Raw genomic sequence first — 20650 nt, 5'->3', positions numbered from 1 at the left:
CAGGAAGCAGGGATCAGCCCACAAAAGATAGAACCAGGGCTTTCAAGAGGCCTCAGAAAGGGGGACAGTGAGCCCTGAAATGTCACACCTCGAGGCTCCTCCAGTTATAGGCTTGAAGAGGAGCATGGGAAGGAGGTGCATCTTTAAACTAAGGTCCAAACCCACCTGGCAGCGGGGAGAAGAGTCCGCGGGTCCAAGCAGGAAACCGCGGATTGCGGCCCCTCCAAGCCCCCTCCCATCACCACCACCACCTGCCATCTTGGCCGCCCTCTGGCTAGAACAGAAAAAGGACCTCAGTGGTAAAGTGAATCCCAAAGAGTCTGTAGATTAGTTTAAGACGCTTTCTAACAGTGCAGTCATGCACTGTGTAAGGACATTTTAGTTAATGAAGGACCACAAGCACGTGGGGATTCTGTGATTATGGTGGCATTGAGAAATTCCTATTGCCTGGCATTTTTAGTATACCTTTTAGTGTACCTTTTCCATGACAGACACCACTGTCAGTCACCTTCTGTGTAGTACAGTAACATGCTGTACGTATTTTAAATGTAGGAACAATAGGTTGTAGTATCTAGGTTCGTGTAAAACACTGTTTTCACGGTGACAGAAATCAGCAAATCATATATTTATGAGAACACACCCCCACCCCACTTTGAAACAGTGCATGAATTTATCAGGGTACTATAAGGTACTGATCTTACGGGGAACTTGGTCTCACACGTGTTTTCCCAGACCAGCACCACGGGCCATTGTGCTGCAGAATCGGTCAGTGGCTGCCTTTTCTGAATACTACATATAAAAGGGGAGACACTTTAACTCTTTTTTCTATAATTTTTTCTCCCTAAACCTCTGTCATCTGCTCACTGTGTGTGTGAACCACAATGGAGACTGAGATTACATTTTAGCACAGAGCTTCAAGTTGTTAGATTTAGTGAATGAGTATTTCTGTGGTGCTCTGCAGAATGTCTCCAACCTGTGGGGTCCTGCCGCCTGCACAAGAGAGGAAACCACTGCGTAGTTATCAAGTGTTTGAGGGAAAGGCGAGAGGCAGACAGATGGTGGGCAGGCAGGGGCTGGGTACTGCCCCTACTCCTGGGGCTGGGCCATAGACAATCAGGACCTCATCCTGGGCAGGTGTGGGGCTCCAGTCAGGGGCACAGACCTGTCACCAAGGGCCTCTTCCCGGCCTCGCAGATCATCACTCAGATCTGGCCCTACCTCAGCATGATCATGGAGAACAAGTTTCGGGAAAAACTCGAACCCAAGATCCGGGAGAAGAGTGTCCACCTGAGGACCTTCACCTTCACCAAGCTCTACTTTGGACAGAAGGTCAGTGTTGTCTCAGGGAGGACAGGCTGGACTTGCTGTGAAGTCTTTTCTCTGTCCCCGCTCCTCCTGCCTCCCACTCCCTGGTCAGTCACCTGACTTTAAAGATCCCAATGGACCTCAGAGGGGGGCTGACCCCCACAACCTGCGTTTCCCAGCATCAGCCTCAGTGCATAGTCCTTGTGCGGCCATCTCTCCACGCTCCCAGGAAGCCAGGTCAGGGTACAGAAGAGGAAGGTGAGAAGTCGTTCCTCTCCTAAAAATGTTTAAAACATGCCAGGCGTGGTGGTGCAGGCCTGTAGTCCTAGCAGCTAGGGAGGCTGAGGCAGAAGGAGCTCAAGTTCAAAACCAGCCTCAGTGACTTAGTGAGACCCTGCCTCAAAAAAGAGCTGGGTTAAGCACCCCTGGGCTCAATCTCTGGTATAAAAAAATGACAAACAAAAAATTAAAACATGCCTTAGTGCCAGACAGACAGATACAGAGATGAGCAAGTCATGCTAACCCATGACAGTCAGTACCATAAAGCAGTTTGTGATGCTCTGGTTGGTTTTGGCATTCGGTTGGAAGCCCCCATCAGCTCTGAAGACCAACAGGTATCCCAGGATGAAACGTCCTTGGTCCTTGGCCTGGGTGCAGCACACTTGACATCACACCCCCTTCTAGACCAAGTTTCCAGTTTTACCCTCCGGGCCCCATTCCTCCCACCCCAAAGAGCCCTTTGAGATGTGTCTTATTTGAATCATCCAGATTGCGTCCCCCAGGCAGAAAATCACTGTGATGACATCCATCACCCAGTAAATCAGAGGTGCTGGCATCCAGTCTGCCCTGGAAGATTCTGGTACCAGAGCAGGCCAGCCTGCCAGTCCCTGAGAGCGGGCAGAGAAGGCGTGCCTGAGCCGCACAGATTCTGGTTCGTGTCCTCAGCTCTGGAGGCTCGGCTTGGCCCAGCACCTCTGGGCGCACCGGCAGCTTACTGAGCATGCGCTGTGGTAGGCCCCGCAGCGCGCACGCGCCACACCTGCCTTCAGGAGGCAGGCACGCTGGTAGATGCGCTGTGGCCTGCGCAGGACATAGAGCAGCTGGGTTCAGAAGTGGAGGGGCGGGGCAGACTTCCGGGAGGAAGTGCTGTCTGAGTTGGCCTGTGAATAATGCGACCGGCAGGAGCCAGGAAGCTGAAGTCCGCTCCGCTGACCAGCGCCTGCCCAATCGGGCCACTCCTCTGTCTGTGGGACATGCTGCTGGGGCAGGTCATCGTGAGGAATGGTTTTCCCCACGTCAGGGGGACCTGGAGAGGGAGCCTGCAGGCTGGCTGCCTGTCCCAGCCCTCAGGGAAAACCCGACCCTCCATCCTGGCCTTTGAAGCCCTTTGGGGCCCTGCGCGCCTCCTCCAGGCTCCCCAGGATCCTGCACATCTCCCACACTACCACCTTCACCAGAAGTGCTCCCAGCTTCCTCTGGGTCCTGTGTCTGTGCCCAGCTCCCTCTGCACCTGGACCAGTGGCTTAACCTCTCAGAGCTGTTTCCTCATGTCTGGAAGCCAAGGAGCCACTTCTGAAGGTGGCTATGGGGCATGAATGACAGGCCAGGCCTTGGATGGCTCTGTGTGGCCCTGTGAGCAGTGCCTTGCACTGCGGAGGTAAGGTCTAGCCTGGTGCCCCTCACCTAACTGTGAGCCCTGCTGACACAGACTGGTCTCAGAGGTGGCTGCCCGCTCTCTTCGTGGGAGACGCTTCTGGGCGGCCATCGCTCCCTAGGACCGGCTCAGTGGGTGTGGGTCTTTGGGGCTGGCCGAGCTTTTGTAGGTGCCAGGCAAGCCCATCCCAATCTCGGCCCCCACAGGCCCTTAGTCACAGCACCCTCTTCCAACACAGGCTTCCACTGAGTCCAGGGGCTGTGTCATTTGACATTTCCATAATACTGGGGACTCTCTTGAAGAAAAATATAGAATTAAAAATGCAAAACGGAGATAAAGTGAATATTAAATAAATATGAGAAAGAATAGGAAAATAAATCACAGCATGTTATACATTTTAAAAAGCTGACACATTACACTTATCACAGACTCTGGAAAAACCGTATGACATTTTTAATGAACCATTCAACATGTCCTTATAATACACTTATAATACACTGCATTTCTTTTTTTTTTGCTCCATATTTTGAGACCCATTCCATGCATTTGTAAGTACTACGTTTAATGGAGCAAATAGAAAGTTAATGGACTCTTTTGTCTAGTGAGACTGATTGAATTTTTTCTCCCACATTTTCTTATGAAAAATTTAAAACATACAAAATTTAAAAATTATTGAATGAACATCACAAATTTTATAGATGGTAATCTCTTGCTATATTTGATTTATTATATATTCATGCATCATCTCTTTACTCATTTATTCTTTTGATTTATACATGACAGTAGAATGTATTTTGACATATCATATATACATGGAGTATAATTCCCCATGCTTGTGGTTATATATGATATGGAGTTACACTGGTCGTATATTCATACATGAACACAGGAAAGTGATGTCTGAGTCATTCTACTGTCTTTCCCGTTCCCCTTCCCTTCCCCCATTCCCCCCTGTCCAATCTGGTGACCCTCCACTCCCTCCACCTCCTGCTTATTGTGAGTTAGCATCCGCATATCAGAGAGAACATTCAGCCTTTGGTTTTGGGGCTTTGGCTTATTTCACTTGACATGATAGCCTCCAGTTCTATTTGCCGGCAAATGCCATAATTTCATTCTTCTTTATGACTGGCTACTCATCTTTTTAAAAATGCATTTTAAACTAAATAGGTATCAGTGAAATTTACCCCTAACCACTTCAGCATGAGCATCATTAATTCAGATTCAAATGAAATTTGGTTTTTATCCTTGGTCGGTACTAACCGAACCACCTGACAGAAGGAGAAGAGTCTGAGCAAGGCAGAGGCTGAAAGCAGAAGGAAAATTACCTGGGAACCAAGGTCTTGGCCCAGAGCCTGGGACTTATGGCCCTGGCGCAGGGCGCTTGAATCCTTAGGGTTGGATCCCTCACCAGGGACCCTGCCCCCTTCCCTTGCCTTTGTGGGCCCACCTCACCTGCCAGGCTTGGCTTAAATGCGTCCCCCTCCAGGAGCCTTTGCTGGCCCTGCCCAGGCTGGTCAGGAGGTCCTGAAGTCCCAGATCCCTCAGGACGGCAGGGCTGCTCCTCCTGTGGCCCCTCCCTGCCCCATTGTCTCCTGTGCTGGACTGTAGGCCTGTGAGAGCAGACTCAGTCCCTCTCGCTCCTTGCTTTCTCCCTGGTCCAAGGCTGTGCAGAGTAGAAGCCCAGTAAATAACCTGTGACAGGAGAGAAAGAAGGAGATACCTTCAAGGGAGGGGCATCTTGGGCTATGAGTGGATTTCTGTGTGTACACAGGGGTCAGGTTTGTCATCGACAAAGCGCAGTGTGAGCAGGGGCTTGTGACCATCCCTGTTTTGAGAACCTACTGACCTGGCCTTTCTGGCAACTCTTCCAGTGCCCCAGGGTGAACGGTGTCAAGGCGCATATTAACAAACGCAACCGAAGACAGGTGACCTTGGACCTGCAGATATGGTGAGCCCTCGTGCCTATGGGGCCAGGTGGGGGCTTCTGGGGACAAGGCAGCTCTGTGGGAGGAAAATGGATGGAGGAAGGACTGGTCCTCGGGGACCCGCCACTCTCTGGACCCTTGACCCTTCTCCACCCCCTGGCTCATTTACCAAGAAGGCCAGGACTCCATCACCAGCAGGGTCAGATCAGCTGCCTCAGTGCAGAGAGAATGAGGTGGGGAAGCCCAGGGAGCTCTGAGCACAGACTGAGACCAGCTGGAGAACAAGAGGATGCAAAGGCACACAAGAGCTAGGCTGGCAGGTGGGACCCGGGCCCCCCTTTCAGGTGAGGTTCACCATGGGCTTGAGTCAGGATCAAGGGAGGCTAGTCCAGGGCGTCTTCCTGCAGGTAGTGAGAGTCAAGTTGTGCTTTAAAGATGGAGGGTCAACTCCGGAGTTCCAGGGTGACGCCCTTCCTTGCCAGTGTCTCATACTTTCTGACCTTGCCTAGAGGCTGGCACTGCGAGCACCCTGGGGGATGGGAACCCATTCTGGGACCATCCACCCCTGTGTGGGGGCTGGTGTCCAGGCAACCGGATGCTCCTGTATGAATAGCCAGAGCCCTTCAAGGCCATCCGGCCCTCTCAGCCTCCCAGGTGGTGCCTAGGGTCCCTGTCTGCCCACCCTACCTGCCCCCACTCAGGGGCACTCAGCATTTCTGACTTGTGACATGAGGCTCCTCTGTCTGTGGCCTGCAGAGATGTGACAGCCACCCTGTTGTTCCCCTTAGTCTCTGACCTTTAACAGTCTCCGGATCTTCACCCTCAAGGGCACTTGTCCTGGGCTCCCTGTGCCCATCACCTGGCCAGAGGCCCCAACTAGACTCAGGCTCCTGTCCTTTCAGCCTCCTGTCCTTTCAATCTGAGGCCTTGTCACTTTGTCTACCTCCACCCCGCCCCCCCAGCAACACCCTGGGGCGGTGGCTTGATGTAACCTGTGGGGCTCCTTCTGTGTTGCCAGGAAGAGAACAGAGCGGAGATGGGGCAGGGGCATGTGGTGGTGGAGGGGGGCGGTGTGCTTACCAAGAGCCGATTTTTTTCATCTTTGGGTGTCATGGGATGAGGTGGGGTCCAGGGTCACTGTCCTGATGGTCAGAGGTGGGGACATACTCCGATACCAAGGTGCAGGGGCCTAGGGGCCTGCCTCTCCTGATGGTTCTGGGTTAGGGTCTAGACAGAACTAAGACAGACTGAGGCTGTAGGGGAGGCTATGGCCTGAGCAATACAACTTAGATTTGGTGGCCAGCAACCAGGGATCAGGCTGTGCAACACTGGGCAAGTTTCCAGACCTCTCTGGGCAGGTGGACCTACCCTTCTCCAATCTTCCTTCTCCCTCCCCATTTCAGTTACATCGGGGACTGTGAGATCAGTGTGGAGCTGCAGAAGATACACGCAGGCGTGAACGGGATCCAGGTGGGTGGGGCCACATGACTGCCTCTGTTCCAGGCCCTGGGGACAGGAAAAAGGTCTGGGGAGCGGGAAGCCAGCGCAGGCTGGAGCAGGCTACAAACAGTGTGAGGAACCAGACACAGAGGCCCGTGCCTATGAAGAAACTGCAGGCCCCAGGTCACGTGGCCACGACCTGGGCTGGCTGGCCCTGCCCTGCCTCAGTCTGCACAACCTGCCTCAGTTTAGAAAGCTCCCTGGGCGGCTTCGGCTGCAGGGGAGTGAGGTGATTCTGGAGAGGTGAAGAGCCATCCCTTAGAAATCGAGGTGAGTGCGTGAGTGGCCATCTCACCCCAGGAAGACAGGGGCTGAGTTGGGGCTGGGAACAACCTCTGGGCCCCTGCCACTGGGGTGGTCGGCACATCACAGAGGCCATGGGGGTCAGTCGTGGCCCTTGGTGGCCGGCAGAAGAGTTGCAGCTTTGTCCTGGCCCCTGCACACCCAGTGTGGTCTCTGCTGTGACCATGGGTGGTCCTGACATGGACACCAACCAGGTAGGAAATGCCCTCTCAGCTCTGTGCCTCTCCAGTTGCAGGGCACCCTGCGGATCATCCTGGAGCCCCTCCTGGTGGACAAGCCCTTCGTGGGAGCTGTCACCGTGTTCTTCCTTCAAAAGCCGGTGAGCCCCTGGGCCAGGAGCAGGCCTGATGCTCCCGGAGCAGAGCCATTGGTTTGGAGCCCAGGAATGGGCCTTGCCACAGGCTCCCTAGGCCTGGGCCCTCCTGCTTCCTGCCGCGTTTAGTATTCAAGGCAGCCCGAGGAGCCTGACCCCCCGCCCCAGGAGACAAGCTCAGAGGGCACACAGGGGGTCTGAAGTGGTGCTCACAGACTCAGCTCTCAAAGGCCAGGCGACCTCAGCCTTGTGGGCAGGCCTCCCATGGTGCATCTTGGCAGGAGGCAGCAGGCTGGCAGCCCTGGCTTCATCCTGAGCCAAGGCCCGAGCAGGGCTGGGAGGTGCCCTTGCCCACCTGACCCCCCCACAGAGGGCATCCCCTGCAGGCTGGGCTCTCTCTTTAGGCAGGTGTGAGGTACTTGGAAGAGGTTCTCAGGCCTGGGCCAGCTCCTTGCGGCCTAATGGCCTTCTCCTGCCCCTGTAGCACCTGCAGATCAACTGGACAGGCTTGACCAACCTGCTGGATGCACCAGGAATCAAGTAAGTGCCTGGGACCTCCAGGGCAGTCCTCAGTGGAGGCATCAGGGCTCTGCAGTCAGTGCCAGAGCTGCCGAGGATGTGCCCACCCTCCTGTTCCACACATGAGCAGTGGGGCGGAGGGCTGGCCTCTTGGGTGTGGGGAGAGGCCGACAGGGCTGTGCCCAGAACACAGCGTGGGCAAAAAGTGCTTTGCTCAGCGTTGGGCTGCGGGGCATGCAGGTCCCTGTCCTGGTGCAGGGGAGAGGCTCTGATCAGACGAGGTGTCCGGAGGCCGCGTGGGCGAGTGAGAGATGAGCCCAGGTTGGAAGCCAGACCAGCTAGCTCCTGGCTCTGTCACTTCGCACACTTGTGACTGTGGATGTTATTTCACGTCTCTGGGCCCATTGTCAGTTAAAGGGAAGCCCGATTCCTCTGACTCGGGGTCCCTGGAAGAGCGTTTGGGGGTGTGGTGACCATCCGCTGGGGTTGGGCACATCCACGGGTCCTCTTCATTCTTCAAGCCAGCCCCTCCCCAGCCCATGTCTGTGGTAAGAAGTCCAGGTGGCCTTCGTGACTGTGGTCATGACCTCGGCATGGGAGGAACTGGCTGTCACAGCAGAGGCCAGTGAGGAGGAGCTGGTTGGAGATCCACCTCCCACCAGGTGCAGGTTGCTCTGAGCCCCAGGCCCCTGGTGAGGAGCAGAGGGGAGGCTCCAGCCCCATGGGACGTGTCTCCAGGACAGAGGGACAGAGAGGCTGGTCAGGGTGGGCACTTCTTTCATTCAAAACACATTTGCTGAGCACTTACTGTGAGTCCATCCTGTCCCAGGCACTATCTCTGTGTCCCTGTAGGGGGAGAACGAGGTGGGCTATAAAGAGAACAGGGACACGCCAGGCAGCAGAGGGCCACAGCAGTCGGCTCTTGCGTAGCGTGTTGGTGGTCCAGCACTGCCCATGTCACCCCCTGCAGCTCTTCCCCAGCCCATGTCTGTGATCAGAAGTCCAGGGGCCTTCATGAACTCGGGCGTGGGAAGGGCTGGCTGGCACAGCAGAGGCTGGCGTTGCTAGCTCGTGTTAGAGACAAGGACAGCCAGGCCCACAGAGGTGGGTGATATGCCTGAAGTCACACAGCTCGGGGGCAGTGAAGCCGAGATCAAAGCCAGGCCCCAGGGTCTATTCTTGGCCATCCAGAGAACACAGCAGGGCTGGGTCAGTGGGTGCCAGGGGGTGTAGGTGGGAGGGCTGCTCTTTGGGACAGAATGTCAGGGTTGGTCAAAATGGATAGCCACCTCCATCCAGGTGGGAAGGGGTCAGGCTGGCTGTCGCGGCCCATGCCAAGCTGGGCTCTCGGTTCCAACACTGAGGCTGGATGGAGAGACGGTTGGCATGGGGAGGTAGTGTCACTCCCAATAGCTGGTCATGCCTGGTACCCCAGTGAAGTGTCAGACAGCCTGCTGGAGGACCTCATTGCCGCCCACCTGGTGCTGCCCAACCGTGTGACTGTGCCCGTGAAGAAGGGCCTGGATGTGACCAACCTGCGCTTCCCTTTGCCCTGTGTGAGTGAGTACCCGGTGCTGGCCGCAGCATCAGTGTGGCGGGACCGCTGGGCAGCCGGGGAGGTGTCCTGGGATCATTCTCAGCCTCTGTTCCCTATTTCCACCCTTTGAGGGCTGGCATCCCCATTTCATAGGGTGGGGACTGAGGCCAGGAGGTCGAATGACTTAGAGCCCAGTCACATTCTCGTCTGTGCTCCTGGTACCCCGTGCGGCCTGTGTTGAGGACTGTGTACAGTTATTGCCATGACACCTCAGGAGTCCCCTTCCTTCTGGGAGGGCCCCTGGACTGTCAGTTGGAACAGGAAGAACGTTTGGGCCTACTGAGGAGGATCCTCCATTGAGCCAGTGCTGGCACTTGAGTGCTGAGCCACATTGTCCCCCATCCTGGGTCCAGCTAAGGAGGCCCTTGGGGACAGTCATATGGCATCTCTGCAGAAAGGTACCCTGAGCCCCAAGGGGCTGGGAGTAAAGGCCCAAGGAGAGAGGAAAGCACCCATTTTTACCCTCGGCACCGGGTATGAGGCATGGCCCTCTCACTTGCCTGAGGCACACATTTGCTCAGGGGAGGTCCCGGAGGACCCAGGCTGGCTGGGGACACAGCTCATGTCTGCTCAGCCTTCCCATGGTGGCACATTGGTGTGGCCCACACTGCATGTGTGATGGTCCCTAAATAACAATACAAACGCCACCTTCCATGTCACAATTTCTAAAGACCTTGTCCTTAGAGTATGTCCCACTAAGGATGTACTAATAGTCACACTACCACATTTTAGGGTCCCTTGGAGTAGTTCCATTGGCCACAAATATTTGCATTTGTTTGTATCAGTCTATTCTCTATTTCTAAGGCTTCATTTTTACCTTAATTTCCTTTTCCAATTATGCAAAATCTTTGTATGTTTTGAAGTCCGTGGGAACACACTGAAGCTGGTTCACCTCTGGATGAGGTGATGAGTTAGGTTGTGTACCTGGTGTTTCGCTGTTACAGATACAGTGCAGCGACTAGCCTTGTGTGTGCACCATCTTATGTTTGCTGGCATGCCTTTGGGATATGTTCCCAGAAATGGTTTTGTGAGTCAAAGGGAAAATGCATATGCATTTACTGCTATTTTTCAAGAAGTAGTTCCAAGATGGAGGCATACCTCAAGCCCTGTGAATTGTACTTTTCCTATTTCCCATGCTCTGTTTCTAATTAACAGTATTTAGTTTTCATTTCTTTTTGAACAACCACCTGTGAGTTTGCAGAAGGGCTCTGCCCTGTGGCTTGGCCCAGGGTGTGGTGGTTGACACTTGGTGTGGGGCCTTTATGAGCAGAGGGAGTGCCCACAGGATGCTCCGCTGGGTGTGGAGAAGTGACTTTAGGACTCAGTCTACATGCAGGTTACGTGAAGAGGGCTGATGGGCAGCAGGAAGCTCCTCAGGTGACATGGTTGTTGGTACAGGACAGGGAAATGGGTGCATCTGACTAGCCCTCCATGTGGCAGTTTGGAGGCAGGGTGTGTAGGAGGGTCAGGGACATGGGTAGAACATCCTGGTCCACTGGGAGAGCCCTAGGTCCTACCATCACTTGCTGTGTGACCTTGACCAGCTCATTGCTGTCTCTGGCTTCTGCCTCCCCATCCAGACCATGGGGAGGGTGAGATGGCCCTGTATCCTAGGCCTTGATGGCTAACAGCCCAGGAAGCAGCTGTGAGCCCAGGGCTGGGGCATTTTCTAGGGGGTGATCAGAGTCCACTTGCTGGAGGCTGAGAAGCTGGCCCCAAAGGACAACTTTCTGGGGCTCGGAGGCAAATCAGACCCCTACGCCAAGGTGAGCATCGGCTTGCAGCATTTCCGGAGCAGGACCATCTATAGGAACCTGAACCCCACCTGGAATGAGGTATTCGAGGTAAGGGTCTCCTTGGCCTCTTGCTGCAGCCCCTGGTGCCTACAGGCTTCACCCTGGACTGTGCTGGGCACAGTCAAGGTGGGGCCTTGCCCTGTGGCTCTCACATGCCCATGGGGACACTCCGGCAGCCATGGGACTTGGAGATGGGCAGGCAGGTCTGTGTGATTCCTGCTCCTGTATCCCCCAGGCCTCCAGAGCTGGGCACTCTGGCCCCATTTTCAGCCTGCAGGCAAGTCCCCCTCTCTTCTTTCCCTACCAGAATTAGCTTTTTTGGAAATTTTCAATCAAAGAACAAAGACCCTCCAGCAGCTCTGCCCACAGCTCAGCTTCGCCTGCCAGAGCCAAACCTCAGGAGCCTGAAGTCCTTCCTTAGGTCCAACCACAGTCCCTGCTACCTGAAGGGTGGGACCCACAGCCCATTAAGGTCTCAAGGCCCCTTCAATTACACATTCCAGGGCCGCCACCTAGGTGCCCTTCTGAGCTCGCCTCACAACACCCCCTCTGCATGCCCTGTCACGTCTGGGCCAAGGCCGAGACAGCAGATAAAAGGTGGATCAGCCTCCTGGCGTGCCACGGCCCTGGGGCCAGAGGGTGTGATGGGCACGTGATCTGGAAGCTGCAAGCCTGATGCAGAGCAGATAGCAGCCACTGGCCCGAGCACCCTCTGCAAGGTTTACACGTGCGCTCCAACTCCCTCCACCCTGCGTGAGGGGGCATCCCTTCCTCCTTGTGGGTGGGGTTCCGAGGAATCAAAAGGCCAGGAACCTCCCAGGGCACCAGGCTTGGATCCGGCTCCCTTGGGTCACAAGGGCTGATGGTTCAGTCATGACCTGCAGGTCAGGATACCTCTCTCCTTCCAGTTCATGGTGTATGAAGTCCCTGGGCAGGACCTGGAGGTGGACCTGTATGACGAGGACACGGACAGGGATGACTTCCTGGGCAGGTGAGGAGGGTAGAGCTGGGCCTCGGGTCTCCCCTCTCTGGGACTCTGGGTGAGCCTGTAAGGGCCCAGCACCCCTGCTCTCCCTGCTTGCCGACCTGCAATCCTCTCTGGTCACTCTGATGTGGTGACTGTGCCAGGCAGTCTGCCCCATTGACTACCTTCCCGGATGTCTCTCAAGTCCCCAGCCCTGACCTAGACCTGGGGCAGTCCAGAGTATTTCCCAAGTATTTTGCATGATGGGCTCTGCTTTCTGCCCTCCTGACAATGTTCCCAGAGTCCTCACTTGGGCAGGGAGCAAGACTGGCAGGATGAACAAGGTCTCCAGTTCCAAAGAACCCCAGCCACTCCCTGTGGGATGAGACTCAGACCCTCAGGGCTCCGGGGGCGCTGAAATGGCTGGGGTGGGACTGGCCAGCAGACCTTCAGGCTTACACGTCTCTGGGTCCAGCAGTCCCATGTCCAGGAATCTTCTATAAAATAAATGCATTAGCACTTAAAGTGCCTATTGCAGAAGTATTTGTAGTAGCAGAACACACCCCCTCCGCTCCTCGCCCTACAAACACAAATGGACGTCCAGTCAGAGGGCACTGGATGAATGTTCAAATGAATAAGTTTGCCATTGCCAAATGACAGAGTATTCTGCAGCCTTTAAAAACAAAGTAGAAGCCAGGTGCAGTGCTTCATGCCTATAATCCCAGCGGCTCTGAAGGCTGAGGCAGGAGGATCACAAATTCAAAACTAGCCTCAGTGGTTTAGCAAGGCCCGAAGCAACTTAGTGAGATCCTGTCTCTAAAGAAAAAGGGCCGGGGATGTGGCTCAGTGGCCCCTGGGTTCACTCCCCAGTACAAAATAAATAAATAAATAAAAGAAAGTATGTGCCAGCCGACATCCCATTAGTAGGTAAGGAGGCCGAGGCAAAGAAGGGATTTCCCCAAGTCCTCATGCCCTGCCCCCATGCTTGGTCCCATGAGTATGTTATAAAATGTAGAAATAAAATCAAATGGGAGAGACAGCCTGGCAGCTAAGAAACAGCTCACCACCAGGTGTTGCCTGTCATTTTTATTTTCCATCTTAAAACAGCTGCAGTTTCGGTGTTGCAAGTGAGAAGAGTGGCTTGTGGCTCACGCCTCAGGTGGCTGAGTCAAGGTGCAAACTCAGCCCAAGCACATTTCTAACAGTTCCCTAGAAAACAATGCTGCCCTGGGGCTGGCACGCCCTGGTGGGGCTTAGCTCAGGTGGGCGAGGGGACGCTATACTGTGGGAGTCACATACACACACACACAAACACACACACACACACACACACGCATACACGCATACACATGCAGGCATGCACGCTATCTATACTTATCCCTTGCAGGGCACCTGGGGGCAGTTTTCAGATTAGAGGGGCATTCTGACTGTTAGAATGACTGTGGGGGCGGTGCTGATGGCTTGGAGAGGGCACGGGACAGGGAAGCTAAATTCCTGTAACGCATGGGCAGTTTTGCACAATAAAGAATCATCCTATTCAAAATGCCAGTAGCCCTGCTGCTGAGAGGGCCAGAGGCAATGTGTCCAGCAGCCTCTGCTTGTCTGGGAGCTGCTGGTATCCCTGGGCAGCTGGGCCCAGTGGTCAGCTAGTCCTTCCTTTGCTTGAGCTGAAGTTGGTGTCCCATGGGTTCTTGGGATAAGAAGACCCATTGACTTAATGACCCCACCCAGTCTTGAAAATGGACTCCAAGGTGACCCTGCATGCCCCTGTGCTTGCCTCCTCTGTGCTGTGCTGACCCTCTCTCCCTGTCCCAGCCTGCAGATCTGCCTCGGGGATGTCATGACGAACAGAGTGGTGGATGAGGTACAGCCCCTAGGGGTTTGCGTGTAGCCCACTTCCAAAGGAAAGCCCTGGCAGGTGGTCTGTGAAAGGGACCTTCTGTGCTGGGCTGCACACAGCCCCTCCCTCAGGGACAAGAGCCGGGTGGGGCACAGATGGCTCCAGGGAGACCCCAGGGCCTGGGTTGGAAGAAGCTTCCCTGGAAATGCCCAGAGGAAGGATGCCTAGCAGGGGACAGTCACATCACAGGATGGGCCTGTAGCACTTCCGCCCTCTGTAACCTGTCTGCCTGCCCATCCTGCTGAGCCCAGGTGTGCCCTGTCTGGGTTGGTTTACCTTTTCCCTGGAGGGAAAAGGGGTCACCCATTGGGTCCCAGGACTGGGGTTCTAAAACAAGTAGCAGCATCTCCCTGGCCCTTTTCCTGAGCCTCCTCTCCTGCCCCACTGCACAGTGGTTTGTCTTGAATGATACAAACAGCGGGCGGCTGCACCTGCGGCTGGAGTGGCTGTCACTGCTGACCGACCAGGACGCTCTGACTGAGGTGAGTACCAGGCCTTAGCAGGAGGGGGCACAAGGCATGTGCAGGCTGAGTGCAGGTAGAGCAGGGAAGGAGATGAAGCCCCCCACTTCTTGCTCATCTCCTGGAAGACATGTCACTCACCCCCCTCTCCACCCAGGGAAGCCCCTAATCTCTCAGCAAACAAGCTTCTAAGCATCTCAGTCATGTTCAGGGAAGTTGGGGCCACAGAGCTCTGTGTCAGTGCCTGGCATCCCAGGTCACATGGAAATCACCCTTGTGTCTTAACTTGAATCTGTCATGCTGCTGTTTGTTGTATTCAACAAAACGCTAGGCCGTGAGAGAGCTTGCAGCCGGCTGGAGGGTAAGGGCTGACTTTGTTTTGCTGTGAGTAGTTGTCTCCAACATCAGGAGTCTCCTGCTGGGGACACCCAGTGAGAGCCTGTAACTGTTTGCAGGACCATGGCGGCCTCTCCACTGCCATCCTTGTGGTCTTCCTGGAGAATGCCTGCAACCTGCCGGTGAGTGGTGATGTGTTCAGCTTTGTGCCCATAACTTCCAAAAGTCTGTGCATTGCTTTAACCTCATTTCTTCTGGTGCTGCAGAGAAACCCTTTCGACTACCTGAATGGTGAATATAGAGCCAAAAAACTCTCCAGGTTTGCCAGGGTAAGTGTGGGTGTGGCTAAAAACTCAAGTGAGGGTACATTGACTGTTCCCCCTACCCCCAAAGTAACCACAGTTCATCTTCTGGGCCTGTCTGTGCACACAAGGGAACCATTCGGTGGGTTCGCCGTGTGCCAGGCACTGGGCTTAGCAGCTTGTCCCTGCTCATCATCCCAGAGTCCCCTGGTAGCTGCATGCCAGTAGCTTTTATTGCCTTTTTATAAATGAGACCCAGAAAGTTAATTGCCTAGGTCTACGAGGACTGAAACAGGACTCAGTCATTTGTTTCCATAGCCCCAGGGAATAAGGGCCTGTGCCCAAGCCCAGCTCAGGCCTCTCCCTGAGCTCAGTCCTGTCCTGGTGCTTCTGTAGTAATTACAGCCCAGGGGGCCTGGGAGCACAGGCAGCCTTCTTTCAAAGGGAAGCACTTGGCTACCCCAGGTGACGCTGATGGGGGTGGTGTCCAAGCTGGCCCTGCCTGCACCTCCTTGAATGCTGTGGATTTGCCTCCTCACAGAACAAGGTCAGCAGAGACCCTTCTTCCTACGTCAAGCTATCTGTAGGCAAGAAGACGCACACGAGTAAGGTAGGACAGCAGGGTGTGTAGGCCTGGGCCAAGGAAGTGGGTGGAGGCAAGAGAAGGAATTCCCTTACACTGAGTGCTTAGTAGGTACTTCAGTCCTCTCGATAACCTCACGAAGGAGTTTTAGAGTTGGAGAAGCTGAGGACTTGCAAGAGCAATTGTACAGAGCAGAAGACTTGGAGTTCAAGCGTGGGCCTGGCTCCAAAGCCCATGACCTTTTCCCCACGCCATGATGTTCCTCAGCCCCGCCCCCCACAGTGAGCCTCCCTGATAATGACTTTCAGTCTCCATACAACTTCCCCGCAGAGCACTGCTTGCCTTTTGGGTCTGTCTGGGCGGCCCTTGTGCGTCCCCCTGCCTGGCTGCAGCGTGTGTGATCTGACCCCAGGGCAGCTAAGGCTGCAGTCTGGGGCCAGACCAAAAGCAGTGTATGTGCTTTCTTCTGTTCCCAGACTTGTCCCCACAGCAAGGACCCCGTGTGGAGCCAGGCGTTCTCCTTCTTCGTGCACAGCGTGGCAGCCGAGCACCTCCACCTGAAGGTGTGCTTAGGCTGGGCTCAGATCGGTTAAGAGGTTGGGAGCCTGACATGCACATGGAGCGGGTTCTGGCAGTGAGTCAGGGCCTGGTGCGGGGAGGATACTGCGGCCCCTCAGGCCTTGTCTCCTCCTCCTCCAGGCTGGTGTCAAGGTCGTTGTGTAGGCGGCTGTGGGAAGATAACCCCTAATGTCCCTTGGCTGTCCCTGCACCAGGGTCTTTAGAGTTGTTACGGAGTAGCCTGGCTTTGGGTCTGCTCAGGACAATAATGGCTGGCTTCAATTTTTTTCCATTTAATTTTCACAAAAGAGCTGTGGGAATTTATTTCCTTTATTTTACCCATGAGGAGATGGAGGCTAAATCAATGACTTGCCCAAGATCTCATGGCCAAGAAGCTGAGATATCTGGGGGCCCTGCTTGGACATCCATAATGGGGCAGCATAGCCCCTTAGTCTTTAAAGCCTGATGGTCCTGGGCATTTGACTGGCTCAGAGCATAGTCACCTCTACTCTGGGTCACTTGCAGGCAGGGACCCGATGCCAGTAGCTGCACAGCGCAGCCTGGGCTGAGTGCCCCTCTGACTGGCCCCTGCCCAGGTGCTGGACGACGACCAGGAGTGTGCCCTGGGAGTGCTGGAGTTCCCGCTGTGCCAGATCCTCCCCTGCGCCGACCTCACCCTGGAGCAGCGCTTTCAGCTGGACCACTCGGGCCTGGACAGCCTCATCTCCATGAGGCTGGTGCTTCGGGTAAGCCCTTGTCCCCGGGGTGGGGTGGAGCAAGGCTCTGCTGAGGCCGCCAGGAAAGTAGATTTGGTTTTCCTCAGTTTTGGAATATTGTCAGCTGTTATTCCTCAAATACCGCCTCTTCCCCACTCTTCAGTCCCTCCTAGAACTCCTGTGTAGCGCTTCACGGCTGTCCTCCATAACCTAGTCCCCGTCTCCTAGTGCTACGTTCTGCTTTCTCAATACAAATTCTCTAGGCTATGCCTAGTTCACTGTTCAACCTGTTATTTCAATGGTGAGCTTTTAATTTTCTCTTCCACATCCATCTGGTCAGTTTTTGTTGTACTTTTATCTCCTCGTGTTTGTACTCCCATCTTTGGTCATTGGCAAACGCTAATTCTGTCACCTGACCATCTGATACATTTCCACGATGACACATTCACTCACAATGGCCTGCGTTAAGGCCAGCTGTTCCCTCCCAAGGCAGCTTTGCTCTTGTTCAGATGTGTACCTCAGGAGCATTACGAGTCTGGATCCATTGGTTAGTTTCTTTACTTTGGGTATCAAAGCCTATGGGTCTAATACACATGAACCCAAAATTCACACGAGGACAGGTCTATAAGGTCAGGCTCTTCTACCCCCGCCAATAGATTATTCTTCTACCTTTTTTATAGAACCAGAAAGCTTAACTTTTATATTTCACTTTTCACTTTTTCATTTAAAGAATTACTTACGAATTTGGCTATGCATTTAAAAAGATGTTTCATTTTATTCTGGCATAAGGACTTTCAGCATATTTAGATTACCATATTCTGGAAGTGGAATTCCCTCAGGTCTTGAGGGGAAGGAGGAACACAGTAGCTGAAGTTGTGGTGTTGGTGGGCCGAGCCGTAACCAGCCTGTCATCTGCTTCCAGTTCTTGCGTGTGGAAGAACGGGAGCTGGGGAGCCCCTACACCGGACCTGAAGCCCTAAAGAAAGGCCCTCTGTTCATCAAGAAGGTGGCCACCAACCATGGTCCCAATGCCCCACCCCAAGGAGAAGGCCCTACAGATCTACCACATCCCCCAGACCCTTCTTCGAACACCAAAGAGGCACCCAAGAATGCCACAACCACCAGTGCTGTCCCTGAGCCCCAAGAGACAGGCCCAGGGCCCAAAGGCAAGGACAGTGCCAAAGAGCTCTGTGAGCCCCCGGGGAAGAAGAAGAGCTCAGCCACCGTCTTCCTGACTGTCCCAGGCCCCCACTCTCCTGGGCCCATCAAGTCACCCAGGCCCATGAAATGCCCCACCTCCCCATTCGCATGGCCACCCACGGGGCTAGCTCCCAGCATGTCCTCGCTCAACTCCCTGGCCTCTTCCTGCTTTGACCTGACAGATAACAGCCTCCACATTGAGTATGCACCTCTCTGCTTAATCTCTTCTAAAATCACCTGCATGAAAATAATCTCCCTGGATGGAAGAGTAGATATGAACTTACACATCTGTGCAAGTTCTGGTTTTTCACAAAACATCTGCATGAGAGGCAGCATGACAGTGGAGGAAACACAGGGCGTGGGGGAGCCAGCCTCCGTTGGTTGTGGCTCTAGCCCCACTGACTGGACAACAGATGCTGACCTGCAGCTATTAAGGACCCTCCCAGCAGAAGCACTTCCTGAATTCTAATGAGTCACACTGGGATGATACCAAAAGTGTGAAGTGTAGAATTACATAACTGGTTGTCACCTACTGTTTACCATGCCTTAGCAATTTATGAGGTTTAAGTCAACCTTCACAATAGCCTCACAAGATAGAACTTACCATGAAAGTCAAATTTACCAAAGTCCCCAAGGGAATCATGACAAAGGCAGATCTACTCCAGGGTTCATGCTCTTCCTACTGCAAAGTAGGATAAATGTCAATGCTGGATGGAACAGTCCTGAAAATTATTAACCTACATGGCACCATGTTCAAGTAGGACATGCATCTCTGTCTTGGGGGTGAGGGGAGAGGGCCAACACTGATAAGAGGTGACAAACCCTTTCTTCACAGAGGCGGGGACTGCAGGCAGCGGCGGCTTGGTGAGATTCAGCTTACAGTGCGCTACGTGTGTCTGCGGCGCTGCCTCAGGGTGCTTGTCAACAGGTGCAGGTAAAGGATCTTTGGAGGCATCTGGTGATCACAAACTGAAGTGGGGACAAGGGCATGAAGCCCTGAGGTGGAGAAGGCAGATGTGCCAAGAATGACAAAAGTCCCCAAAGGAGCATGTGGGTGGTCATTTTTTGGGACAGATGGGCTCAGGGCTTTGCTCAACTACTGCAAAACTGTCCTGGGGTGACTAATAGCCAGTACAACTTCCCTTGGATAGAAAGGACTTGCTCTACCCCAACTAATAGAAAAATGCAAGTTTTCAAAATCACGCACCTGCTGTCTTGACCTAGAGCCTCTAGTCATCCAGACCACAGAGGATTTCTGTCCTCAAGCCTAGCCCCAGCTGAGTGACCATACAGCTTTCTTCCAAATGAGTCTTTTCAGGGGCCTCTCTTCTCTACAAATCAGAAACCTGACACCATGTACCAGCAGTGGGGCGGATCCCTATGTCCGCATTTACCTGCTGCCAGAAAGGAGGTGGGCAAGTCGGAAGAAGACCTCAGTGAAGCGCAAGACCCTGGAACCACTGTTTGATGAGACGTGAGTGGGCCCTGGGGCAGCCTCGAGTACCTTGTCCACCCAAGTATCATGTGTGTGCCTGGCAGCCTGCCAGGGCTGGACAGGACAACATGGTCCGACCCCATGAAGCTTTAGTGGGGAAAGGACTACCTGGGCCATTTATCACCAAGGCTGCCCAGAGGGGCTGAGATGTTCCTGACTGAAAGTTCCATTCTCTTTAAGTGAGGTCTTTGGCAGTAAAAGGATTTGAATTGTGTCCCATAAGTACTTTCGGGGAACGTTTCTAACTGCATGCTGGCCAGGCCCTACAGACCCAGCATTTCCTTCAGAGCTCTGTGACTCGAATTCCTCCTGCACACAGCAGAGGTGGCAGATGAAGCAGATCCCCAAACATTCTCTGCAAAGCCTTGTCCACCCATGTTTCTAAGGACTAAAGAGGCTAGCAGACCCTAATCATGTTTCAGTGGTAGCAAGTCTGGTTTCAAATATTTTTATTCTTGATAATCCTAAAGTACAGAAACCAAAATCTCTTCATTGCTTCCTTCTGCATTAGAGTCCTGAGAAAAGCCATTTCTAGCCAGCTTGGGAAGACACTGTACCTCTGAGTTTCGGTTCCCTCTATTCCTAGGAAGTCAGTAACTATTCATTTAAAAAGGACTGCATTCCCTTTGGGCCATGTTCAAGAGCTACACTTTTTCATCACTATCAGAAAAGGTGGTGGGGAAGAGAACTTCATTCAACATTTTTATGCCGGGCACCATCCTATATTCTAGAGCCACACAAGTAAGATTTTGACACAATTAGAGTGATGTCACAATTGCTATGTAGGAATACAGGAAAGACTTAACATTCGACTTTTAAAACAATCTGTTGGCCATTGTCTCAATTATGCCTGGATTATCTAGAAGGCAGACTTGGCACTCCCACCCTAAAAATAACCTAGAAGGGCTCTATGGGTCTCTTGTGATTACAAAAATCATTTACAGACTTCTCTGCCCTCTTCTACATCACTATTTTACATGTGGCTCCAAAAAGCCTAACACTTGGTCTGAGCAAACAACCTGGAAAGGGGTTGGGGTGGTGCTCCGAGCAGGTTCAGAGTGAGGAAAGACAACTAAGAGTAAAGCCAGAGCAGAATTAGACAAAGTCGGCTGCAAACTCCAAACCACAGGAGTCTGAAAGACACTTCTTGGAAAGACAAATGGCCTCTTGACTCTTCCAGGACTGTTCTGTGTACTGATGCATGGAGCACAGAGGGACCAATA

The 20650-nt window shown here is 53.6% G+C and overlaps 1 protein-coding gene across 2 annotated transcripts in view; it reads left to right on the top strand.

The window, feature by feature from the left end:
• Positions 1-20650, top strand: part of Esyt3 (extended synaptotagmin 3) — a 43198-nt gene that overhangs the window by 19964 nt on the left and 2584 nt on the right. Inside the window, exons 3-20 of one of the 2 annotated variants that reach the window (XM_047563011.1) lie at positions 1195-1329; positions 4831-4907; positions 6288-6354; positions 6917-7006; positions 7485-7540; positions 8955-9075; positions 10790-10960; positions 11821-11903; positions 13692-13740; positions 14169-14258; positions 14693-14755; positions 14840-14902; positions 15417-15485; positions 15935-16021; positions 16613-16762; positions 17655-18133; positions 18768-18866; positions 19275-19406. In XM_047563011.1, coding sequence (XP_047418967.1) covers positions 1195-1329; positions 4831-4907; positions 6288-6354; positions 6917-7006; positions 7485-7540; positions 8955-9075; positions 10790-10960; positions 11821-11903; positions 13692-13740; positions 14169-14258; positions 14693-14755; positions 14840-14902; positions 15417-15485; positions 15935-16021; positions 16613-16762; positions 17655-18133; positions 18768-18866; positions 19275-19406 — 2081 coding nt within the window. Of the gene's footprint in view, positions 1-1134; positions 1330-4830; positions 4908-6287; positions 6355-6916; positions 7007-7484; positions 7541-8954; positions 9076-10789; positions 10961-11820; positions 11904-13691; positions 13741-14168; positions 14259-14692; positions 14756-14839; positions 14903-15416; positions 15486-15934; positions 16022-16612; positions 16763-17654; positions 18134-18767; positions 18867-19274; positions 19407-20650 lie in introns of both variants that reach the window. The other variant, XM_047563010.1, reaches the window with a different exon arrangement.

This window comes from Sciurus carolinensis, chromosome 9 (genome assembly GCF_902686445.1).
Source record: "Sciurus carolinensis chromosome 9, mSciCar1.2, whole genome shotgun sequence".
NCBI classification, from domain to species: Eukaryota; Metazoa; Chordata; class Mammalia; order Rodentia; family Sciuridae; genus Sciurus; species Sciurus carolinensis.
Note: the sequence above shows the minus strand (reverse complement) of the source record. Positions and strands in the feature narration are given on the sequence as shown.